This window comes from Procambarus clarkii, chromosome 70 (assembly GCF_040958095.1).
Source record: "Procambarus clarkii isolate CNS0578487 chromosome 70, FALCON_Pclarkii_2.0, whole genome shotgun sequence".
NCBI lineage: Eukaryota > Metazoa > Arthropoda > Malacostraca > Decapoda > Cambaridae > Procambarus > Procambarus clarkii.
The window spans coordinates 30,355,452-30,373,197 of record NC_091219.1 but is presented as its reverse complement, the minus strand read 5'-3'; the positions used below and the strand labels follow the sequence as shown (position 1 = coordinate 30,373,197).

The 17,746-nt window shown below is 40.5% G+C and overlaps 1 protein-coding gene across 3 annotated transcripts in view; it reads left to right on the top strand.

Annotated features, from left to right (window-relative positions):
* The window catches only part of LOC123775328 (uncharacterized protein DR_0269), a 68,148-nt gene extending 60,251 nt beyond the window's left edge, over window positions 1-7,897 (top strand). For all 3 annotated transcript variants that reach the window (XM_045770403.2, XM_045770404.2, XM_045770405.2), the window contains exons 7-8: window positions 1,315-1,435; window positions 6,729-7,897. In XM_045770403.2, the coding sequence (XP_045626359.1) occupies window positions 1,315-1,402 (88 nt within the window). In that variant the 3' untranslated portion in view covers window positions 1,403-1,435; window positions 6,729-7,897. The remainder of the gene's footprint in view (window positions 1-1,314; window positions 1,436-6,728) is intronic.
* Window positions 7,898-17,746: the final 9,849 nt, after the last annotated feature.

Genomic DNA, 17,746 nt, shown 5'->3' with positions numbered 1-17,746 from the left:
TAAATAGGGTTTTGAAATGGTCAATAGATTGGCAGATGAGTTTAATGCTGATAAATGTAAAGTTCTGAGGCTAGGTAATGATGATAGAGTTACAAGATACGAGCTAGATGGTGTTGAGATTGCGAAGTCGGATTGCGAAAGGGATCTGGGAGTTATGATTAGTAAGAATTTAAAACCAAAGGATCAATGCATGAATGTTCGTAATAAGGCAAATAGAACACTGGGATTTATTAATCGAAGCATTAGTAACAAGACACCTGGTGTTGTTCTTCAGCTATATCTTGCTCTGGTTAGGCCCCATTTGGATTATGCAGTTCAGTTTTGGTCGCCGTACTATAGAATGCATAGAAATTCACTTGAATGTGTCCAGCGTAGGATGACAGTTAATTCCCCAACTTAGAAATCTTTCATATGAAGAAAGATTAACAAAGCTTAAATTGCATTCACTGGAAAGGCAGAGAGTTAGGGGTGACATGATAGAGGTTTACAAGTGGATGAATAGACATAAAAAGGGGATATTAATAGGGTATTAAAAGTATCAGCACAAGAAAGAACACGAAACAATGGGTATAAATTGGATAAGTTTAGATTTAGGAAAGACTTGGTAAATACTGGTTCGGTAACAGGGTTGTTGATTTGCGGAACCAATTACCACGTAACGTAGTGGAGGTGGGGTCCCTCGATTGTTTCAAACGTGGGTTCGACATGTATTATATGAGTGGGATTGGGTGGTTATAAATAAGAGCTGCCTCGTATGGGCCAATAGGCCCTCTGCAGTTGCCTTTGTTCTTATGTTCTACATATACATACATACATACATACATACATACATACATACATACATACATACATACATACATACATACATACATACATACATACATACATACACACACACACATACATACATACATACATACACACACACACACACACACACACACACACACACACACACACACACACACACACACACACACACACACACACACAGACAGTACATGTCACTGCCATTATTTAGTGGTGATAGTATTATAGAAATACTGAGATAAGGACTGTTCTTGAAGCCATTTTGTAGCATGCCTTTGCACCTATTCCTGTTTATTGGTGTGCTTCTTGATATATGGACACCATACAATTACTGCATATTCCAATTTTAGTCTTACAAAAGTCATGAACAATTTCTTATTTAACTTTTTTTGGGGGGGGGGGGATTACAACCCAAATCTTTCCATAAAATGAAACCCGCCATAAACATAATTAAGTTTTCCCATTATTCAGATTGTCATTATTATTTGTTGTATTTTATAATAGGCAAGATGACCAATCACCAGACGCATATTCAAGCCGAGAATATCCTCGTGGAAACAGGGAGCCAAGCTTCAGTCGTGACTCTTATTAAACAGAGATATGTTTACTATTAAAAAGGAAAATGGTGAGTACAGTCTTATAAGGCATCCTTAGTAATGGGTATCATGTCAGTTTGAAACATACAGGATATAACATATGATGTATCAGCACTATAATTATTTGATATGGAGTCCTGTGGTGGCAGGTTTTAAAACAAATTTAACCCTTCAGGCCTTAACCCTTTAACCTTCATAAGTCCTTGAGTGGTACCACAAAATTCATTAAGCACAACTATCAAAATCTTCACATGCCCTGTGAAAGGCAATAATTAATATCTAATTGTAATTTATAATTGCAGTTGCAAATAATACTTTGCAATAAAACAAAAAAATATGCATTTTATATATTGCAAGAAGAGTGAAATGTTAATTTATTTAAATTCATAATGTGCATGTGTTGGAACCATATATTGTACATCAGAATGTACATTTTTATATTCATAGTACTATCTCTATGTCTATACTATGACTATGTCTCTATTCCCATCTTCAGTGAGAAATATTTCAGCACCCAAGGTATAACCCACTTAATGTGTTGCCCATACACATTACTGCTGTTTACCCACCATGAGATGTGAAGCTCAGATTGCACAGGACCTGGGTTACTTGGTACCCACATGAACAAAGATTGTGCATAAACTAAGTTATCATGTATCAAAAGTCGACAACTGTGTGTGTGATTCAGATTCACCGATTCATTTAATAGTATAGCAAACTACCTTTTAGTGTTGAGTGCTGATCACTGAATCAAAGATGCAAAGAGTGATATAATTTAGTTGAGGTCCTGGAATGTGACCTATATTATCTATTTCTAACTTACTATTTCTTAAAAAGATTTCTCAGATTGGCTCAAGGTACTCAACACATACCAACACAACAAAGAATTGCTGAAGTTGGTAGGGGTCTCATTGAGTTAGGAACGGGTTGCATTTGTGAAGGGTGAGATGTTTAAGACTGCGATACACGAGAATTTTTGTAAATGAAAATATAAAATCAAATTAATGGTTTTTTTTTTTATCAAGTATGGTTTGTTGTTTTCTCTTGACATTTTTTTCTTACTAGATTTGTTTGAATATTGACCATTATTGAGCTCATAATGGTGACCGAGAGTAAGTATGCAACGTGAGGTGTTTTCGGGGCTTAGCGTCCCTGCAGGCCGGTTGCTGGACTGGTTGACTAGGCTGTTGGATGCGGTTGCTCGCAACCTGACGTATGAGTCACAGTCTGGTTGATCAGGAATCCTTTGGAGGTGTTTGTCAAGTTCTCTCTTAAACACCGAGAGGGGTTGGCCACTTATGCCTCTTATGTTTAGTAGAAGCGTGTAGAACAGTCTCGGGCCTCTGATGTCGATAGTTCTTTCTCAGTGTACCTATTGCACCTCTGCTCTTTAACGGGGCTATTCTGCACATCCTGTCATGCCTTCTGGTCTCATGTGGTGTTATTACTGTGTGCAGGTTTGGGACCAGACCCTCTACTATTTTCCCATGTGTAAATTATTATGTACTGTATCTCCTGCCTGCGCTCAAGAGAATACAGATTTAGGCATTTCAGTTGGTCCTAATAGTTGAGATATTTTACTGAGTGGATTCTAGCAGTAAAGGATCTCTGCATTCTCTCCAGATCAGCAATTTCTTCAGCTTGGAAAGGGGCTGTCATTGTGCAGCAGTATTCCACTTTAGAGAGCACTAGTGTCTTGAAGAGTATCAACATTGGTATAGCATCTCTAGTTTGAAAAGTTCCTGTTATCCAACCTGTCATTTTTCTTGCAATTGTGACTGCTACTTTGTGTTCTTTAAAGGTAAGTAAGGTCTTCCGACATTAGTACACCCAAATCCTTTACATTGCTTTTTCGTTCTGTGTTATGATTTGACTGCATTTTGTATGTGGTTTCTGCTTTTATATTTTCGTTTTTTCCGTAGTGCAAGAGCTGGGACTTATCTTCATTAAATACCATATTATTTTCTGTAGCCCATTGAAAGACCTGATTTACATCTAATTGGAGGTTTGCTGTACTTTCTGTTGTCTACTCTCATAAAAATCCTAGTGTCGTCTACAAAGGATGATACAGCGCTATAGATTGTGTCCTTGTCTATATCCGATATGAGGATGAGAAAAAGTACTGGAGAAATTACAGTACCCTGGGGGACTGAGCTCTTCACGGTTGATAGTCTGGATTTTATTTTGTTGACTATTACACATTGGGTTCTATTAGTCAGGAAATTGTAGATACATTTGCCTATTTTCCCGGTAATTCCTTTTGAACGCATTTTGTGTGCAATAACACCATAGTCACATTTGTCGAAGGCTTTTGCGAAATCTGTGTAAATTACATTAGCGTTTTTTTGTCTTCCATGGCATCTAATGCCATGTCATAGTGGTCCACTAACTGTGACAGGCAAGAGCGTCCTGTTCTGAAACCATGTTGTCCGGGGTTATGGAGATACTGTGATTCCATATGTTTTATGAGCTTAGCGCACACTCAAAGATTTTTATGATGTGTGATGTTAGTGCTATCGGTCTGTAATTTTTTGCCTCTGCCTCATTTCCTCCTTTATGGAGTGGTGCTATCTCTGCTGTTTTTAGTATATCAGGGCTAACTCTAGTATCTAGGTTTTGTCTCCAAAGAATGTGAAAGGCCTGCGATAGTGGTTTTTTACAGTTCTTGATGAATATAGAGTTCCAGGAATCAGAGCCTGGTGCAGAGTGCATAGGCATATTGTCTATGGCTTCTTCAAAATCCAGTGGGGGTTAGGGTGACATCTGATATATGATTTGATGTTTATATCATATCCATGAAAAATTAATTTGGATTATTAATCTTCAGTGTGCTTAGTGGCTTGCTGAAAACAGAGTTGTACTGATTTCTCAGTATTTCGCTCATTTCTTTGCTGTCATCAATGAACGTTCCATCTCCCTTTCGCAGAGGCTCGATACTAGATGTAGTTTTTTTATCTTGATTTTGCATAGAAGAAAAATATTTTGGATTTCTCTCTCTCACTGATGGCCTTTTGCTCTTTTTGCCTCTCCTGGGTTTTGTATGATTCTTGTTGCTTTAGTTCAATCGTTTCTATTTCTCTACCTAACCTTCACCGTTCTTGAGATAGGGTGTGACTCTCAAGTTGTTCCACGATTCGTTTTCTTTGCCTATAGAGGGAACGACGTTCCCGTTCCAGTCTGCGTCTCTTCCTCTTTTTTTTTTCTTAGGGATATGCAGTTTGAGCATATTTTTAGCACTACTGAGCTTATTTTTTTTCAAGCACTGGTTCAGGTTTATATTTTCTAGCTAGCCTATGTACCAATTTTGAAAGCCAGTGGACTTGGTTGCTCTGGGCTGGAAGCTTTGTGACCAGTGCTCACCAAGATGGCCAGGGATGGTGGGGTCCGTCCTTCTGGCGGGCTCACAGCACAGTGTGGGAGTTCACAGCTGTGTGGATATTGCTCAGGAGGATTCGGGTCGCTCACGGGTCGACGATCCGGCTCCATTCAGACTTCTCCCCGGTGGTTCATTGCCTGTCCCGCGTGAGTTCGATGCGGTCCTTGGCTCCTTGGGGCTGGTCACTTCAGGTGACTCGTCTGCTGAGCTCTCGGGGTTGGCTTTCCTGGCTGTTTATGGTGTTAGGGAGGGCGTCCAATATCTTGGTCCGTTCCCTTTCCAAGGAATGGATGGTTGACGCCGACTCGTTTAATTGGCTCTGCCGGATGTTTGGGTCTCCACACGTGGTTCTCTTCATGTTGGCATGGTGGAAGTGTCTCCCGGTATACGTGGCGTCCTTCCCCGATTGCGAGGTCGTCAGGGTCGACACCTTCAGGCAGGACTGGGCGAGGTGGGGTTATCTGTACCTCTTTCCCTCGGTTCAGCTGTTGCTCCAGACTTACCAGCTTGGCTTGGCTTGGCTTGCTTGGAGACTTACCAGGGGAGAGTTGTCCATTTGGTTACTTGGCGGCTGGCCCAGTTGGTTTCAGGCGCTGCTTCCTCAATGCTTGAACCCAGGGGTCTTCCTGCGGTTCCGCCTCTTTCAGAAAATTCGGTCCAACCTGGTACGAGGCTGGTTTGGTCTTCTCCTCAAGTCTTCGAGGAGAAGACTGTTCGAGAAGATTTTACAATGCTTGTGTCCTGGTTTCTCTTTCTCTGTCTACTGCAAACTCATGCATAGTGGTATGTACTTTCACTTCTTTTCCTACCATCCTCCTTCTGTTAAGAAAATTTTTCTCATCTCTTTCTTCATCGGCATTCTATGTATCGGTAACCTTCAGTTTCTTGATTCTGAAATTACCTTTATTTACAAATCCTTCTCTCGCCTTGGTTACCCTGTACATTTTATCAACTGTGCCTATTCTCAAGCTAAAAAAAATTCCTTTCATCCCAAACCTGTTTCCAACACAATTACCACTGTGTTATGCTCTTCATATCTGAACTCAAAAATCTCGCCAAACCCCTTCGTCCTCTTGAGATAAAACTTGCCTTTCAACAAAATAACACTTTCTAGTATTCAGGCGATGAGTCACAATAACATGGCTGAAGTATGTTGACCAGACCACACACTAGAAAGTCAAGGGACAACGACATTTCGGTCCGTCCTATACCATTCTCAAGTCAAGTCGACTTCCTTGTAATCTGATTCTTCTAATGCTGCTGGTGTCTACTCTATTTCTCAAGAGTAGACACCAGCAGCATCTTTCTCATGTATATTTCATGATTCATATTTATCAGCATATTTCTCATCTGGTCCAAGTTTCAGCATCGTACGATGCCGAGACTTGGACCAGATGAAACCCTTTTCATATACAACTCGTCAAAAAAGTTTGATAGAAATCGAACCTGTTTTCATTTTTGGCATATTTGACTCTCTTGGCCCCTTAAGTCTGTCATTTAGTGTATGCCCAGTTTCCCCAAAATATTGGAGAGGACAAGATGAACAGGAAATTATGTTAATCATGTTAAACCTTAAGAAAGGGTTTAACAATTTCCAGCTTTCTGGGGATTTTTACGTGAATTCAAAATGCTAAATGACTGGGCACACATGCCCTAACACCCCTTTCCACTTTTGTTTTCTCCTTCCAATTTTTTCTCTTCATCCTCTGCTGATTACAGCCACCTACACTTCTTACACCCTCTTTAATTATTAAACCACTTTCTACTGGTACTGTATTGTGAAATATGCCAGATTGGGGGATACATTTTGATATTGACCTTTAATGGTTGACTTTGATGAGCAAATCATGTCTTGTTCTGGCAAAAATCTGTAGAAACCTGGTTGTTACTTTACATGTAGAATATTTTCAAGTCAATAATATAATTATTTCTTGTAATATTTACAGATTTGTCAACTATGAAGGTTATGAATGAACAGAAAACTTCAAGATTCTGCAAGATAACTGCTCTCCTTAGAGGGTAATTGCATATTTAACACCTACTACTAATTGTATACTTATATTCATGGGTGTAGTTTATAGAAAAGGATTGTTTTATTAGATAATTACTGTATCGAAAGAGTACAAAATAGATATTGTACTATTTACCAGTTGAGATTTTGATATAATTGTAAATAAACCAGTTAATGTAATTAAATCAGTCAAATTAAGGTTTAGGATGCCAATAAGGGGTGTAATAGTAGGTGCATAATGCTTGGCATTTGCAGTCCACGAGGTGTGGGCTCAGTCTTGTGGTCAAGAGAAGGTTGATACATCACTATCATCTGTAATGTTTGTAGAGACTGTAACTTTGTTGAACTGGGCTAGGCAGTCTTTGTCTCAAGGATATCTTTAAGAGTATGTGGGATGTCCTTTTATTTTTTCTCTCATGAGTATAGTACATTAAATGTCAATGCTGATCTTGAAATATTTAGATTTATGATGTACAGGTACTATATCAAATTCTGTATTGGTCTATTTTTGTCTTGCACTTGTCTTCAAGTAGGGGAAGACAATTTACATTCTAAAATAAACAGTGAACAGTATTTCATTATTTTCTTTGAGTTCTGGAGTAAAAATTATTGTAATGTGTACTGAAGTTCTTTGGCAATATTATGCAGTTCCTCCATATTGCTTAATTATAATCATCACTTGGCACACAATTTGTCTATTGGTGAAGTGATGCATTTACAATTTAAGTTGCATATTAAGCCATTATTTTAATACTAATTTGGTGTAATGGTGTAGCTCATCATAAGGGTTATCGCAATATCAAGCAAGGTACAAAGTAATCTCCGGGCTGATGGACACGAAGCTTATAAGACTCAAGTTGCAAATTCCTTATTTAAAGATCAGTAGTTATTTGAACTGAGAAGTGATTATGATTATGCTTTGTCAGTTTTAGCATTCCCCTACAAAGATAGTTATTTGAATAACAATCTGGCTACTTCATTATTAGTACTCAAGCTAACTCTTAAATGTTAATTTTATGTTTGCATTCTCTTTGTATTTGGCACTTTGGCCACAAGTTTGTTTACTTGGAATGTAAAAAAATATTACAATAAATAGAAATAGTATTTTCTAGTTTTATCAAATTAATCCTAAGGTTTTATTATTTTGGGTAATTATTTTTGTACCTACATATTAAAATATTATTAATGTTTTAGAGAGTTTTTGTTAGTAGAGCATGTGTTCGAAATAATATAACTGGGTGATTGGTTTTACAATGTACAAATATACGGATTGGATAATGAGGGGAAACAGAATTATGAGTGAATTTTGTATGTTGTTTGTATGTTGGTACTAAATAGGATACTGTATATTAAACTTGGTGGACTAATGCAATTTTTATAGCAGAATATATATATATATAATATACAGTGGGGCCTCGATTTACGACGGTAATCCATTCCCAGAGACATATCGAAGTGATTTTTTCCATCTATATAAATATGGAAATGTTTGTTCAAAATCGCTACTCTCCGAAAGTAAGTAATTATCAAAAGAAGGCACCAAACCGGGAAGGCTATGTAGCACCATCAAAAGTGCGGGATAATTAGAGGGCGCTAAATATCACCAAGGATGCCAATATGAGAACAGAAACGCATAAGGCGAACGATATCAAAAGTATCCGAGGCACCAAGAATGCTATCGAGGGACAAGCGACCCCGGGGGACGATCGGAAAACAAGACACACGCTCGTCCCATAAGTCAGGACATTCAACAAGGACATGGACGACTGCAAGAAGGACAATAAAGAGCAGGGTCGCGCTCCATCAAGTAACCATGAGTTAAGCAAGTATGGCCAATACGCAACATCGCCAGAGCTATTTCCCATCGCTGGTTACGGTGGCAGGACGACGACCACGAGGACACACTACTCTTAAGAGTATGCAGTTTGTTACCAGTAACTGACAACCAACAAGCCTGCTAATGGGTAAGGATGGAGGAATGGATAACCTGGTAAAAGTCGGAATAAGGAATACCTTTACGAGAGACGGGACAAGAGCGGACAGCTTCCCTGGCGGCAGCATCCGCACGCTCATTTAAATTTAAAGAGACACCAATATGGCTGGGAACCTAACAAAACTCAACTGACTTAAATTTACTGTGAACAAGAAACAGCCATTGCTGGATCTCGACAACCACTGGATGAACCGGATCCCGAGGATCCGAGAGCCATGAGGGCACTACGAGAGGCAACAACAACTACAAAGGAAGATTGGCAACGAGAAAGCAAGAGATGAAGAGCATAGAGAATAGCATAAAGTTCCGCTGTGAAGATGCTAGTCTCCGGAGGTAAGCAACACATAAGTGTGGAGTAGCCTACACTGTCCATAGACTTAAGACCCATCGGTGAAGATGGAAACGGAGCGGGAGTGAGAAGAAAAGTGCTCAAGGAAAAGGCGTTTTAGAACCGTAGGAGGGGTAAAAGCTTTAGTGATGCTGGTTAAGGATGTACAAAACTGTGGAAGGGGGACTCGACAGGGGCAAAGAAAGAACAACACGAGTAGAAATATTAGAAATACAAACTGAAAGAGAATCCAGTAAGCGAGATAACCAGACAGAAAGAGGGAGGGGGTTTAGAGGAACAGGAACCACAAGAGGGGTAAAAGTTAAAGCACGACAGAGGCAAGAGGAAGGATGTTGTAAGGACCGCGCAAGATAGCGAAGACAGTAGTAATCACGGCGGTCCTGGAAAGATAGGAAGCCATTGTCAACATACAAGCTGAGGACGGGAGTCGAACGAAAGGCACCAAAACTGGGCACAACCCAGTATGGTGCAAAGCATCAAGACGGCGAAGAGTAGAAGGAGAAGCAGACGAGTAAGCAGGGCAACCATATTAGAGCTTAGACAGGACGAGAGAGGAATGTAAAGCAAGTAGAGTGCTTCTATCCACTCCCCAAGAAGTATGGGACAATACCCAAAGAAGGGTAAGCATTCAACGACCAAGACAAATGAGTGTCAAAAATCAACCACAAAAGCTTAGCGGAATTCTGGTACAAAATGGGGTGACCATAAAGCGACAAAGAAGGACGAAGAATGACACGCTTCTGAGTAAAACTCATAGCACAAGTCTTTAGTGGTAGAGAACCTGAAGCCATGATCGGTGGCCCAAGACGACACGGTATCAATCACAAGTTGAAGCTGGCGTTGAAGGAGAGGCGAATCATCACCCTGACAGCAAAGGGTATGATCGTCGACATAAAGAGCGCGGAAGAGAGGAAAGAAGACCATTGAGGGCAACCAGAAAAAGAGTAGTGCTCAGAACACTACCCTGGGGCACACCTTCATATTGCTGAAAAGAGGCAGAGAGAGCGGTACCAAGCCTCACCTGAAAGGAACGACGAGAGAGGAAGCTGCGGAGAAAGCGACGGAGATGACCACAAAGGCCAAAAGAATGAAGCTGGGATAGGATATGATATCGCCAACCGGTGTCGTAAGCCTTTTCCAGGTAAAAAAGAACGGCAACAACGGTTTTCCTGCTTGCTTGATGGGGTTCTGGGAGTTATTCTACTCCCCAAGCCCGGCCCGAGGACAAGCTCGACTTGTGAGAGTTTGGTCCACCAGGCTGTTGCTTGGAGCGGCCCGCAGGGCCACATACCCACCACAGCCCAGCTGATCTGGAACTTCTCTTAGAAAGCAGTCCAGTTTTCTCTTGAAGATGTCCACGGTTGTTCCGGTAATATTTGTTACAATATATGTTTTCCGGCAATAAACATCACTGGTGCACGAACTGAACCCTGTGGTACTCCACTTGTGACATTTCTCCAGTCCGATACATTGCCTCTGATTACTGCCCTCATTTTTCTATCAGTCAGAAAATTTTTCATCCATGTTAGAAGCTTACCTGTCACCCCTCCAATATTTTCCAGAACAACCTCTTATGTGGAACTCTGTCAAAAGCCTTTTTTAGGTCCAGATAGATGCAGTCAACCTAACCATCTCTTTCCTGTAATATCTCTGTGGCTCGATCATAGAAACTGAGTAAATTCGATACACAGGATCTTCCAGATCGAAAACCATACTGTCTATCTGATATTATATCATTTTTCTCCAGGTGTTCTACCCATTTAGTTTTGATTAGTTTTTCCAATACTTTCACTATTACACTTGTCAATGATACAGGTCTATAATTGAGGGGGTCTTCCCTGCTGTCACTTTTGTAGATTGGAACTATGTTAGCCTGTTTCCACACATCTGCTACGATTCCTGTACACAGGGATGCCTGAAAGATCAGGTGAAGTGAAATGCTGAGCTCAGATGCACATTCTCTCAGGACCCATGGTGGAACTCCATCTGGGCCAGCTGCTTTGTTCTTACTGAGTTCCTTTAGCATATTTTCCACTTCATCTCTAGACACCTCTACTCGCACTATGTTGTTCTCTGGAATTCTTATTGTGTCTGATTCTCTGAAGATTTCATTTTGTACAAACACACCTTGGAACATTTCATTTAATGTTTCACACATCCTTTTCATTTTCCGTGAATCTCTTTCCCATTTTCAATCTCTGGATATTATCCTTTACCTGCAACTCCAGGTTTATGAATTTGTAGAACAGGCCTGGTTCTGTTTTACATTTATCTGCTATCCCTTTTTCAAAATTTCTTTCTGCCTCTCTACTTACTGTCGTATAGTTGTTTCTCGCATCTTTGTATCGCTGGTATGTTTGGGGGTTTGGCCTCTTCCTATACTGATTCCATTTTTGTCTCTTTTGGTCTCTGGCCCTCTCACAATTTCTGTTGAACCAATCCTGTTTTCTGGCCCTGCATCTCATGTTTTGGTATGAGTGTTTGTGTGCCTTCCTCATATATTTTTAAAAATTTGGCATACATTTCATTTACTTCCCTGCCTAGCAACAAGTCTGTCTAATTACACTCATTAAAAAAATTCGAAGTTCCCCATAGTGACCTCTCCTTAAATTGAGTTTATCAACTGTTTCAATGTTCCCATTTTCTTCTAGATGATATCTTAAAGCATAATCAATGTCTAACAGGAGGTGATCACTCTTTCCCAAGGGAGGAAGGTACTGGATGTCAAATATCTCCTCTTCTTTCCTGGTGAATACTAGATCCAGTACTGACGGTACATCTCCTTCCCTCATTCTTGTGGCCTGCTTTATGTGTTGATACAAGAATGTCTCCAGAATGAGGTTCACAAATCTGCATGTCCAAAAGTCCTCCGTTCTTGCTTCATAGGCCTCCCAGTCTATTGCTTTAAAGTTGAAGTTTCCCAGTATCAACAGTCATGATTTATCGTTATCTGGCTTGTACAATAATCTCTCTCATTACCATTATGAGGCCCTCTCGTTTGTCATCCAGTTCTTCCTTTGTCCATGTGTTGCTTGCTGGTGGGTTGTAGGCATTTAATATTATCAGCTTATCATCCTGATTCCAGATCTGCAATGCCATTATGTCAATATCTCAGGGTTTTCAAATATTAACTCTCTTACCTTCAGGTGTGTTTTCACCAGCACAGCCACTCCTCCTCCCTTCCTAGTTTTCCTGTCACGTCTCCAAACTGAATAGCCTCTTGGGAATATGACTTCATTTATTATATTTTCTTCAAGTTTCATCTCTGATAATGCAACAATATCTGGGACCCTAAGCTGGATTATATCTTGCAACTCCAAAGTTTTTGACCTCACCCCATCATGTTGGTATATACAATTTTCAGGAACATGTTCCCTTTTCCTTTGCTCTTTACTCCCCCTTCCACTACTGATCTTGTTGTTTTGTTTTTATGTACCATTTCACAAGCTTTCCAGTCCGTCACTTTGTAGAAAAAAGAATTTCTGTCTTCTTCATTTCTATCCCCATTTAGACATTTTGCCTCAATTAGGTTCATTTTCAGCTTTTCTCTGTCTTCCTTGGAGAGGTCTTGTCTTATTGACCAAAGTTCGCCAACCTCATCACTCTGCAATTTCCTGGCATTTCTAAGCAATTCCATCATGTTTTTCACTCCATTAAACGTCACCCTTAAGGGGTGGTTCTTGTCTTTCTCATATTTTCCTATTCTTCTAAAATCTCTGACATTTTCCTTTGAGCCTTCTCCTAAACCTACTATTTTCTCTATGATTTTCATCTCTTCTGCTGCTCGGTCCACCCTAGATGAAATTTCCTTCTCTAAACATCCAAAAATTATTATGGACTTACTTCTGTCTGCAGTGTTTTGTACTAGTTTACTGTTGGTAACCAGTTTTTTCCTAATTGCTTGCCTAATTTCTGCTTCTTGTTGGTCATTTCTGGTTTTGACTTCCGAACACACTTCTTTGATAGTCCCTTTCTCTTTTACAACTTGAGCATATGTTGTTTTTATTTCTTCTTTATACTTTTGTAGTTCTTTATTCACCCCCTCTATGTGAGTTGTAAGTGAAGTTTCCAGTTGGAGATCCTTGCCTAACTCTATATTAGCTCTCAGGCTACCTTGGAGTTGTTCACCATTGGTGTGAGGTGTTGTGTGGTGTAGTACCTGTTTGCTTGATGATGACTTTTATTCCAGTTTTGTGGATATCTCCCTCCCTCCCTCTGAAATCCTGCAGTGGCACTATATGCCTGCTCCTCTCTCTTATATGTTCTACTGTTTTCTGCCTTCCTCTAAAAAGATTTCAGTAGTATCATATTGATCTTCTCGTTTATAACGATGTGTACCTCTCACGTGGAATTCCGTACATTGAAGATTGTAACATTTTTTGTCTCTAATTGAAAATTTACATAGTTTAGGGTGGCATATTTGCATATTCCTTGTGCATAGAATTTGCACAAGTCCTTAACAATTGCACTTTGAAGCTTTTGCAAATAACAGGTGCACAGTGCAGGGGTTAAGGAAAAATAGTCTTCTAGAGAGGCCTGACTCGGTCTGTTCACTCTCCACAGGTGGTGGTGGTTAAACAAATACAACATATGACATGACATTAGGCTTTACTTACCTGTTCTTTCATCTATCATGGAGTCCAACAAGTGAAGGTAAAGCACAAACAATCTGGCGACCTCACGGGTATACACAGGTAATCAGTGGAAAGTCTGAATGGCAATTCAGGGACTAATAAGGACTAGCAGATTGATTCTGTTTGGCAGAAAACATGTCACCAGGAACTGTAGGCTTAATTTCCAAATGAAGAAAAATATATGGGTCACCATGCACAGGTAAAGCATGGGTGGAAAAGCCAAAGATCGTCTATGTAGTGGGGTGTTTCTGCTATGTGCTGCCACAGTTGGCAAGAAAGGTAAGTAGAAGCCATCTGTGATCACCTAAATGGAGGTGCACCAGAGCCATCTTGCTTTGTCAAGAAAACACCCTGAGGAGTACCAATATGAAAGAAACTTGCATTTTTATTATGAAATATACTGTATTGTTCTAGGCTGATACATAAGGATAAAATTTCAAGAAGTAAAGTATAAAATTAAACATAAAACATGTATTTCATGATTCTGGTGTAACAACTATGAACTGTACAGTGATAAGTAAACAAGTGTTGTCAGCTTAAAAGTGACCTGCTGCTCTTACTCCAGCATTACATAATTTAATCATTATAAACATTCTTCATATACTATTTTGTTAACACTTGCCATAGTTCTTGAAATAGGTGTGCATGTGTATAGTACTGTACTGCAATACAGTATACTGACAATGCAAACATAGTAACTAATCTACCATCTGTGCTGATGCGCCAAACAGGTTGCAGAAATTTGGCTAGAAAATTCTATTTTGTGATACCAAACAAATGAATCAGATAATTAAGTAAATATGAAATATTCATTCTACTGTAGTTAAATTTGTGTAAATTCTAGTAGTTCATCTGAAGCATTATCAGTTACTCGTGCATTTTCATAAAATAACCATGCAATCAAACTTGAATTAATGGGTAGCTAAAGGGAACATCTTTAAGAGAAAATTGGGTAGTTTTCTTTAAGAAGTGCCGCACCAACTGGGCTGTAGTGAATACGGAACCCGCCGGTGGGCCACTCTAAGCAACAGCATGTTGGACCAAGCTCTCACAAGTTAAGCCTGGCTCCAGGTTGGGAACAGAGAGAACAACAACTCACGCAACCCCCTCCAGGTATGAGCAAGGTAGCTGATATTTGGACATCAGATTTGTTGCATTACATATTATAAATATGTCTAATATTGAATATACTTACATGACTATACATATACACACGAGACAGTGTGAAGCCTGTTCTGATAAGCTAGCAAATGATACAATAATAAATTCTGGGAAAAAAATATTTTACATACAACTAGCTGCTTTATAGCAACAGATAAAGGTTTACATGGCATTTCCATAATCAGCATAATCAATCTCTCTAACTCTTACACATACACACATCAAAATTATCAGTAGTTTCAAAGTATTAAATGACAAAGAGTACTGGGAAGACAGGACACCACGAGTGTAGCTCTCATCCTGTAACTACACTTAGGGAATTACACACACTCATGCACACAAACACAGAACAATAGACTCAGAAATCTGTATATTAGTTGATTGACAGTCAAGAGGCAGGGCTAAAGAGCCAAAGCTCAACCCCGCAAGCACAATTAGGCGAGTACACACACACTATTTTATTTAGGCAGTGATGTGATGGACGCTGACTCCATACAGTTTCAAATGTAGATATGATAAGAGCCCAGTAGGTTCAGAAATCTGTACATCAGTTGATTGACAGTTGAAAGAGCCAGAGCTCAACCCCCGCAAGCACAATTAGGAGAGTACTCATTCTCAACTCTCACACAAGAGGTTACACATTCAAGGTAAGGAAACAAAGGTGCCAAAAAATATTATAAAGTCTTCTTTTGAAAACACAGTGGTAGATGGTTGGAACAAGTTAATAAGTGAGAAAATGGTGGCGGTCAAAAACTGTCAATAGTTTCAAAGTGTTATATGACACAGTGCTACGAAGATGGGACACCACGAGCGTAGCTCTCATCCTGTAACTACACCTAGGTAATTACACACACACACACAAACACACATCCTGACGTGACCGCCACCCAGGTTAGACGTGACGAACCATCCTCTGAGAATGTGTAGGGGGGATACAGTGAAGGGTTACTGAAATTTGAATAGTGGAAAGTTAACTGGCAATGCTAGGAACTGTAAATGGAAGCTTCCAAATGTAGATTGGAAGCTCAAGACTTTGAAGACGATGTACTGGCAAATATCACCTACTGTACTGTGCTGGCAGGAGGGTAAGGTAAATGGCAGGCTTTCTTGCAATGACTGACACATGAAGAGTAACTAGGTCAAGGTGCAGCATGGAGGAACTCACAATGGGAGGAATAGATAGGATTGTAGAGGGTGATTTGGGGGAATGGGAAGAGAGGGGTAAACTTTGGGTTAAGATCATCTTAGAATAGAAAAAGTACTTGGATACAAAATGAATGTGAAATGACCAAACAAGCAGTGGAGAGAGGAATATTATAAAGCAGAAATTAGGAAGATGAAAACAGAGTGGGGGGCAGCAAGGTAAAGACTGGAGAGAAGAATAACTTAGTATCAGTCATAATCAGGGGTTGGAAGACATATTCCAGGACACCAGATTAACTGAGGTAGGGTCAACCACCACTGGGGTAGCAAGCAAGCTGGGGAGGCAAGACCAACAGCTAGAGGACAAATTGGAAAGATTACAAAGCACCTGATGACTATGTGAAAATGATGGGAGCAATATGGTAATTAGAAACGAGAAAGCGACTACTACAAGGGGTGCAATACATCATGAGACATTGAAGCAGTGATGAGAGAGATAATTACAATAAACAACAGAAGAAAGAACAGTAGTAATACAGGGACTAATCAAGGAACGCATGCCTTCAAAACACTAGAGGATACAATATGAAAGACTAGAACAGGGAGAGATCATGAGATGTTTGAATGCTGACCAAGAGATGACAGAGGTTGTGATATCACACTGCATTGGGCCATATACTCAGCATAGATTTGTTTTGTTAGAATTTACCAATGGACATTCAGTTAAATATATATTGGAGTATAAACATTTACTAAGGAGGTCAGGAAATTATTATAATGTTTACATAGAATGATTAATAACAAAACAGGAGCAGCAGGAACACAAGTCACAGACTTTCATGACAGTAGAGATGAAACATCCAAACAGTGACTGTCAATTAGACATCCATCACACCACCACAACCCCACCCCCAACCACACCCTAACACATCCCCCAACCCTCCATTACCTGAAAATGACCCAACCTATCCCCCCCCCACCCACAACCACACCCTAACACATCCCCCAACCCTCCATTACCTGAAAATGACCCAACCTATCCCCCCCCCCACCAATCCCTGCTGCACCCAATTCCCCCACCCAACCATGCTTTGTCCCACACACACCCCTGACCATACATGATTCTGCTCTGCCACCCCACCCCCCTTAACTCATGTCCATGCCCTACCTCCCACCAACATCTACCGTCTTACCCAATCCCTGATTTCTGCCCACTCCATGACTTCCTCCCACTCCATGACTTCCACCCATTTCCTAACTTCTGCCCAGTCCCTGACCTCCACCCACTCACTGACTCCCACCCACTCCCTGACCCTCACTAACTCCCCATCTACCACCCAATCCCTGACCACCATCCACACCCCTGTTCCCAAACTGCTCCCTGACCCCCACCCACACAGTGACTCCCACCACCTTCCTTAAAACTGCCCAATCCCTGACACCCAACCACTCCCAGATTTCTGTTCGTTCCTTGACTCCCTGACCACCCCTCGCTCCCTGACCCCCACACACCCCTGGACTTCCTGGCCCCCACTCACCCCTAGACTCCCTGACCCCCATTCACCCCCTATTTCACCCTGACACTGAAATCTCTGGGAATAGTGTGTCCAGGAAGAGCCTGAAGGTTTGGTACACGAATACCGATGGAGTTACTAACAAGGCAGAGGAAATTA